Below are 8882 nucleotides of genomic sequence, written 5' to 3'. Positions count from 1 at the left end.
ATCGGGTGGGGGACCCCGCCCCGTGGGCGTGGCCTTCGGCCTGTCGGTGACGCTTCTGGACTTCAACTCCCAGAATTCCCCAGCCCAGCTGCTAGTGTAAACTCCCCTCTCGCCCAAGTCCGGTCTCTTCTGGAAGGCTCTGCGGTGAGGAAGCTCCCTCTTCTTGGAGACGTCGGGTGGGGTGACCGTCTTGTCCAGTGGTGAGGAGTTCCGCAGGCCCTGGCTTTGGGGGACGGTGGGGGGGGGGAAGACAACCCAGGGGAGTCCCTGGGGGGTTCGTTAGAAAGCAGGCAAAATGCTTTAAAGCAGGGGTCTTCAAACTTGGCCCTTTGGTGACTTGTGGACTTCAGCTCCCAGAATTCCTCAGCCAGGCATGCCTGGCTGAGGAATTCTGGGAGTTGAAGTCCACAAGTCATCAAAGGGCCAAGTTTGAAGACCCCTGCTTTAAAGCTTGCTTTTTTTCCCCCAAAGTGGGCAATTTAAAGAGAGTTTGGGCTTCAACTCCCAGAATTCACCAGCCAGCAAAGCTGGGAATTCTGGGAGTTGAAGTCCACTCCTCTCCCGGGGGCCAGGCTTCACGAACACTGGTGGGAGATCTCTGCAAAAGAGAATCCAGAGGCCAGGAAGCTCTTCTAAAGATCTGCGTCTCACTCAAAGGGAGTCTCGAGGGCCATGACAGGTCCCCAAATGGATGGGGTCCCCGGGGCCATCCAAAGACCCCCTGTTCATGCAAAATCCCCCACCCCCCACCGACTAGATTCTGCTCGTGCCCACCTGATGCAAGTCCGCAAGTCCTGAAAGTTGCCAAAGTTGGACGCCCCTGCCCTAGGGTCTCCCACTTGAGTAAGGGGCTGGAATGCCAGCACCATAAAATCTAACCAGATCCTGCCTCTGCCAAAATGGGTGGAGTAATTGCTTAATAATGTCTTTGGGAAAATGCTTTCTCCTGTTGAGAGAATAATGATGATGATGATGATGTTGGAAGGGACCTTGGGGGTCATCTAGTCCAACCCCCTGCTCAGGCAGGAAACCCTATACCCATTTCAGACAAACGGCTGTCCAGTCTCTTCTTAAAAACTTCCAGTGTTGGAGCATTCAGAGCTTCTGGTGGCAAGTTGTTCCACTGATTAATTGTTCCAACTGTCGGGAAATTTCTCCTTAGTTCCAGGTTACTTCCCTCCTTGATTAGTTTCCATCCTTTACCTTTAAGTGCTTTGGAGAACAGGTTGATCCTCTCTTCTTTGGGGCAGCCCCTCAAATATTGGAAGACTGCTATCATGCCCCCCTCGTCCTTCTCTTCATTAAACTAGACATACCCAATTCCTTCTGTCAGAATCCATTTATATCACATTCATAAATGTATGTTTAAAACATTATCCCCCCCCCATGGATTCTGCCATCTCCAGAGGAAGGAGGAGCGCATGTGGATTCAGCCTGCCTTAGGTTATTTCAAAGACCAAGGAAACGTTTTGAACTGGGGGGAACAAAAGGAAGGGTTAGGGAAGAAGGCATCTGGCCTGTGTCTCCATTTGAATCTGGAGAGGAAGAAGGCAATAACCATAAAGATCCGAAGTCCCTTTTTCCCACAAAAGGGATGACATGAAGTAGAAGGATGGGGGCTGACCAAATGGGGTTGAGGGAAGGGGGGGTTGAACCGGGAACCCTTTATAAAGTTTCAATCTGTAAAGCAATACCAGGTCCTGTCTTGTATTTCCACAACCAAGCATGTCCTAGTAAAAATTCCTTTTGGACTAGAACTGACTCCAAGAGTTTTTGTTTTCCTAAGACGTGGATTGGGGAGGGTCCTGACACCTTCTATGTTTTAGCCTCCAGACCTCTGATTGTCTTTGTTGCTCTTCTCTGTACCCTTTATAGAGTCTCAACATCTTTTTTACATCGTGGGGACCAAAACTGGATGCCGTATTCCAAGTGTGGCCTTACCAAGGCCTTGTGAAGGGGTATTAACACTTTTTATCCCGCAAGTAGCGAAGAAGAGAATACGTACATTCATTTTCCCTGCTGTCGACTGTTCATCTGCAGCCGTCCCAGGAAATGGAGAAGAAGAGAGTGGCAGTTATTGGAGCTGGCTCCAGTGGACTTTGTAACATCAAATGCTGCTTGGAAGAAGGTCTGGATCCTCTCTGCTTTGAAAGCAGTGATGACATTGGGGGGCTCTGGAGGTTCAAGGAGAACCCCGAGGAAGGCCGGGCTAGTATTTACAAATCTCTGATCATCAACACCTCCAAAGAAATGATGTGCTTCAGTGACTTCCCCATCCCAGATGATTTTCCCAACTACATGCACAACTCGAAGATCATGGACTACTTCCGGTTGTATGCCAAACACTTTCAGCTCCTGAAGTACATTCGCTTCAAGACGAAAGTCTGCAGCGTAACAAAACGCTCAGATTTCTCTACCAGCGGCCAGTGGGAGGTTACCACGGAGTCAGATGGCAAGCGGGAATCCTCCGTCTTTGACGCAGTTTTGGTCTGCACCGGTCACCACACCACTGCACATCTCCCCCTGGACTCCATCCCAGGGATTAGTACTTTCAAGGGCCGCTACTTACACAGCCGTGATTACAAGAGTCCCGATGCGTTTACGGGAAAGAGGGTCGTCGTGATTGGGGTTGGGAACTCGGGGGTGGACCTCGCGGTGGAGATCAGCCACACGGCGCAACAGGTCTTCCTCAGCACGCGCCGAGGCGCTTGGGTGCTAGGCCGTGTTGCCGATAAAGGCTATCCACTTGACATTGTACAGATTAGTCGAGCTCGTCTATTCCTGAAGCAATGTCTTCCCTCGTCCGCGATCAAACTGTTGTCGCAGTACAAATTAAATAGCAGATTCGACCATGCTCATTACGGCTTGAGGCCTAAACACGGAGTTTACAGCCAGCATCCCACCATCAATGATGACCTCCCAAATTGCATTCTTTCGGGGAAAATTGTCATCAAATCAAACATCGCCGCGTTTACGGACACTGCTGCCCTCTTCGAAGACAGCTCTAAGGAAGAGGACATCGATTGTGTTGTCCTTGCTACAGGCTACAGCTTCTCCTTTCCTTTCCTTGGGGACCTGGTGAGGGTGGTTGAAAATCAGATCTCCCTGTATAAGTTTGTCTTCTCGCCCACGCTGGAGAAGCCCACGCTGGCAATCGTTGGCCTTGTGCAGCCACTGGGGGCCATCATGCCCATTGCAGAAATGCAAGCTCGCTGGGCCACGCGTGTCTTTAAGGGGCTTGCTGAGCTGCCCCCAGCCAGCGAGATGATGTCTGATATTAGTGTTAAGAGGTTTTCCATGGCAAAAAGGTATGTGAAAAGTCAACGCCACACCATCCAGGTGGACTACGTAGACTACATGGATGAACTGGCCTCTCTGATCGGGGTCAAGCCCAACCTATGGTCCCGGTTTGTCACAGATCCTAAGCTGGCCCTGGAGCTTTTCTGGGGGCCGTGTACTCCGTATCAATATCGCTTGCAAGGACCAGGGAAATGGGAAGGAGCCAGGAAAGCCATCCTGACCCAGCATGAGCGGATCTTGAAACCCTTGAGAACCAGGCCCCTTGCCCAACCAGACGACAGTGCCTCGGTTCCCATTTGGTTTAAGTTGGCTGGCCTCCTTGTTCTACTTGCGGCAATTTGGGCTTATTTTTAAGTCCACACAAAAGTCCTGTCCTCCTAATCCAGGGGTAGGCAACCTTGGCCCTTTTATGACTTGTGGACTTCAACTCCCAGAATTCATGAGTCAGCATGGCCGGCTCAGGAATTCTGGGTATTGAAGTCCACAAGTCATAAAAGAGCCAAAATTGCCTACCCCTGTCCTAATCCAATCCCAATCTACATAGATACTGGCATTATGATTTCATCTTTGTGCCTTTAACAACTTACCTGTTAAGTCTGCACATATAAACAGGCAGGTTTTATTTTTCTAAAAGGAGCAAAATTTTACTATATTACGTATATGTTTTGCCCACAAATGATTGGGGTTTTTTATTTTTTATTTTTTTTAAAAGTATAAATCTAAATAAAAAACAATATAAAAAAATACAAATACTACAGTGCACACACACACACACTCACCCCGGCCAGGACCATTTTTATTACCTATCTTTCTTCTCATATAACAACTAACAATATGCAATATATTTCAATTGTGCCCTTATCCCCTCCAAAACAGCATATATTCTTGAGCAGGTTTATTCCCTTTGCCTTCCACCAAGACTGCTTTTATAAAATCATCCCATATTTCATTATAATTATTTACTTTAATCATCCCTTTTTAAAATTTAATTTCTGTTGTTAATTTATCATTTATTGCCATATTCCATATTTCATTATACCACTCATTTCTTTGAATAATCTAATTCTGTCTCCAATGTTTAACCATCATTAATCTAGCTGCCATTATCAAATTTACAATCAATTCCTTTTTTGCTTCATTTACATCTTGTTTTTCCGCCAGTAACAGTAATGCAACCCTCGGTGATATATCTAAATTTACCTTCAAAAGTTCTCTAATTTCCCTAAACACCCTGTCCCATATCTTTTGTGTGCTATCACAATCCCACCACATATGTTTATATGTTCCCATCTCTTTCTCACACCTCCAGCAAATATTTGCATATTTAACATCTATTTGATTTAATTTACGTGGTGTTAGGTACCACCTCCATATCACTTTATATCCATTTTCCTTAACTCTAACTGACATATTCTTATCTACTCTTCTGTTCCAAATATTTTTCCAATCTTTATCATTTATTTCTCCTATATATTCTTCATTTTCCTCACTCTTTTATAATGATTTCAAATTTTGTTAACTGTCTTATCTTTCATCTCAAATTTTTCTTCCATTTTTATCCATTTCTCTAATTGTATTAAATTCAACCAATTTAATTTAGTATCTGATTAAAACAATCCTTAATTGTATTATATTCTTTATCTTGTTCTTCCAGTCTTCCCATTTATATATGATTTTTTTTAAAATTTACTAATCCAATCTTTCAATTCAATCTTAGGGAATTTCTCCATTTCTACCATCAGTGTTAAAGGAGAAATTCCTGGCATTAACCAATATCTCCATTTATTCCATAATATCAAAAATTTTTAAAAGGGATTTTGAGTTCTCTTAACAATTTTTTTAATATGCTTTTTAAACCAATATGTTTCTATAGGATTGCCTATTTCCCTTAATTCCTTCGATTCTATTATCACTCCATAATAAATCTCTATTTACTGCTATAATATCTGGGACCACCCTTAATTGATTAGCTACCCAATAATTTCTAACATTTGGAAGACCCAGCCCACACTTTTTTAATGGTTCATACCACAATGCTTTACTTATTCTTGCTCTCTTACCTCCATTACAATACACCTCCAGCAATCTCTGTATTTACTTTAATTCTTGATCCGAAAACTTAATTGGGATCATCCAAAACAAAAAAAATAATTTTTGGTAAAACTTTCATTTTTATCGCTGCAATTCTTCTGAACCATGATAATTTTACTTTTCCATATTTATCCATTTTATCTTTTATATCTTTCTTATTAAACTTCTCATAATTTATCTTCTTTAATTCTTGAATAATTTTTGGGATGTCAATACCTAAACATTTGATACTATCCACTATTTGTCATTTATATTTTTCTTTCGGCACATCAATTTCTTCTTTACTATGGTGATATGATATCATTTCTGATTTTTCCCAGTTTATTTGCAATCCACTATATTTCCCAAGGAAAGCGGTGGCTCAGTGGGTTAGGACGCTGAGCTTGTCGATCAGAAGGTCGGCAGTTTGGCGGGTCGAATCCCGAGTGCTGCGTAGCAGAGTGAGCGCCTGTTACTCGTCCCAGCTTCTGCCAACCTAGCAGTTCGAAAGCACGTCAAAATGCAAGTAGAAAAATAGGGACCACTCCGGTGGGAAGGTAACAGCGCTCCGTGCGCCTTTGGCGTCTAGTCATGCCGGCCACATGACCACGGAGACATCCTCGGACAAGTGCCGGCTCTTCGGCTTTGAAACGGAGATGAGCACCGGCCCCTAGAGTCGGAAACGACTAGCACGCATGTGCGGGGGAACCTTTACCTTTACCTTTATATTTCCCAAATTCATTCAAATGTGAATATAATACCCTCCCTATAGTAGCTGTGGGATTTGAAATGTTAGTAATGTATCATCTGCAAATAAATTTATTTTAGTTTTCTTATATACACCAATTCCTTCAATCAATGAATCTTTCCTGATTGCATTTGCCAAAACCTCCATCAATAATACAAATAGAACTAGGGATAAGGGGTAATCCTGACTCGTTCCCTGGCTTAAGGTTATTATCTCTGTAACACCATCATTTATTCTTGCCTTATTCTCTGAATATAGTTAAGTCAACACCTTTCTAAAAAATTTTTCCAAAGCCTAACTTCTCTATTAATATCCTCAATGTCGGCCATTCCACACAAAGGCCTTAAAAACGTCTAATGCTAATAAACCAGCCTTTAATTTTTGATTCTTTATGCAATATATCCTGTATTTAATACCCTTCTTACTACATCTGACATTTGTCAGCCTCTTATAAATCCACACTGATCATTTTTAATATAATTCTCTATAAATATATTCAATCTATTTGTCAATATTGCTGTGAAATCTTGATTAATAAGGGATATTGGTCTATATATGATCCTGGGTTTGTAAGATCTTTATTAGGTTTTGCTATCAATACTATCAGGGATGGATTCCAGGAACTTGGAATAATTTCCCCTTCCATTATTTTATTAAACATTAACCTCATCTTTGGCGCCAATAATCTTTTAAAATTTTTATAATATTCTACGCCTAGTCCAGGGGTCGGCAACCTCGGCTCTTTTATGACTCGTGGACTTCAACTCCCAGAATTCCCGAGCCAGCTGCGCTGGCTCAGGAATTCTGGGAGTTGAAGTCCACGAGTCATAAAAGAGCCGAGGTTGCCGACCCCTGGCCTAGTCCATCGAACCCTATTTTCATTTTATGAATAACTTCCAGTATCTCCTCCTCTTCTATTTGTGATTCCATTATTTCTTTATCGTATTCTCGAATTTTACAGTTTAAATTCTTTTCTGTAGATGCCTGACTTTCACATTTGTTTCCTTTCCCTTGTATAGCTTTTCAAAAAACTTCTGAAATACCAACAATTTTTCTCTCATCATGTTACGTCTTTCTCCCTTTTTGTCCTTTATTACTCCAATCAGGCCTTTTGCCTTTTCAACTTGTGAGGCTCTAAGCCAACATTCTAGAATTTTTATTACTGTTTTCATAAAATTCCCTATTTTAAATACCGGCAAATTAGATTTCTTTGAACCTGTTCTAATTCAATATTTTGCAACTCTTTTCTTTGAGCTGATAATTCTAGCGTAATCCTATTCTCTCTACTTTTCTATATATTTACACTCTAGTTCCTTAATTTTTGTTTTTTTATATTATAAGAATATTTTATCCCTAAACCTCTTACCGCTGCTTTCACTGCATCCCATATTACACCTATATTACTACCTCCTCCTTCATTGAAAAGGATTTGAAACCACAGTGGTTTTTTTTTTAAAAAAAGACAAAACTAAACAAATTAAGCCTGAAAAGAAAAAAAAATGTTTTCTGCTGACAGTTTCCTCTGTTTGGTTCCTAATTCTTGAAGAACAATAATAATAATAATAATAATAATAATAATAATAATAATAATAATAATAATAATAATAATTTATTTTGTATACTGCCCTTCTCCCGAAGGACTCAGGGCAGTAAACAGGGCAGACAGATAAAAGTACAAAAATACAAAAACGGTGATACACATTCACAAGAACAATTTATAGTCGATATGTCTTTTAATTCTCTTTCCATTTTCTCTAAAATGTCTTTATTTTTAAAAATCCTCGAATCCATTCTCCAGCTACTTGCCTCTTTATAATCACAATCTTATTTCCATTTCCTTAGTTACCATTGCATGATCTGATATTTCAATTATTTTTATCTCTGCTTTCATTATTTTAGATAATATTCCAATGTTACAAATAAGTAATAAGTAATAATAATAAGTTGGAAGGGACCTTGGAGGTCATCTAGTCCAACCCCCTGCTAAGGCAGGAAACCCTATAACTGTATAATCTATTCTTGTAAAAATTTTGTCTATTAGAAAAATATGTATAACTCTTTGGATTGCCATGTAATTCTCTCCAAACATTTTTAATCTATTTCTATTAATAATTTTCTTAAATCTGTATTATACTTTATTTCCACTTTTGATGGATTAGATTTATCATTTCCTGTATCCATAACCATATTATAATCACCTGCTATTATCACATAACTTTTTTTTATTTCTTTATATACCCTATTATAAAACTCTCTGATTTGTATTAAAGGTAAAGGTAAAGGTTCCCCCGCACATGCGTGCTAGTCGTTTCCGACTCTAGGGGCCGGTGCTCATCTCCGTTTCAAAGCCGAAGAGCCAGCGCTTGTCCGAGGACGTCTCCGTGGTCATGTGGCCGGCATGACTAGACGCCAAAGGCGCACGGAACGCTGTTACCTTCCCACCGTAGTGGTCCCTGATTTGTATTAGGTGTATACAAATTTGCTAAAGTGACCTCTTGTCCATAAATCAAGCCTTGAATTATAAAAAATCTTCCCATATCATCCCTTTTTATGGCTTTTGTCTTAAATTCACATCTTTTAGCGACCATGATTGCTACCCCTCTGGCTTTTGATGTACCAAATGCCTTTTCATACACATCAGCCCAATATAACCTAAGTTCGTTCACCCTTTCTTTCTTTTGATGTGTTTCTTGTAAAAATACAAGATCTATTTTCTCTTTGTTAATTGATTTTTTCAATTCTTGCTCGTTTATATTTTCCCCCC

At 40.8% G+C, this 8882-nt stretch overlaps 1 protein-coding gene across 3 annotated transcripts; it reads left to right on the top strand.

The window, feature by feature from the left end:
* The first annotated feature begins 13 nt into the window (after window positions 1-13).
* LOC308666304 (flavin-containing monooxygenase 5-like) lies at window positions 14-3772 on the top strand. Of its 3 annotated transcripts, none has more exons than XM_081325009.1 (2): window positions 14-144; window positions 1876-3772. In XM_081325009.1, the coding sequence occupies exon 2, from the start codon at window positions 2053-2055 to the stop codon at window positions 3652-3654; it is 1602 nt and encodes a 533-aa protein (XP_081181135.1). In that variant the 5' UTR covers window positions 14-144; window positions 1876-2052; the 3' UTR covers window positions 3655-3772. The 3 variants fall into 3 exon arrangements, with proteins under 3 accessions (XP_081181135.1, XP_081181134.1, XP_081181136.1); XM_081325008.1 differs by having other exon boundaries at window positions 104-176; XM_081325010.1 differs by lacking the exon at window positions 14-144 and adding an exon at window positions 180-200.
* Window positions 3773-8882: the final 5110 nt, after the last annotated feature.

This window comes from Vipera berus (assembly GCF_964194415.1).
Source record: "Vipera berus genome assembly, chromosome: 3".
Classification (NCBI taxonomy): domain Eukaryota; kingdom Metazoa; phylum Chordata; class Lepidosauria; order Squamata; family Viperidae; genus Vipera; species Vipera berus.
The sequence above is the reverse complement of the archived record's forward strand: the minus strand, read 5'-3'. Positions and strand labels throughout refer to the sequence as shown.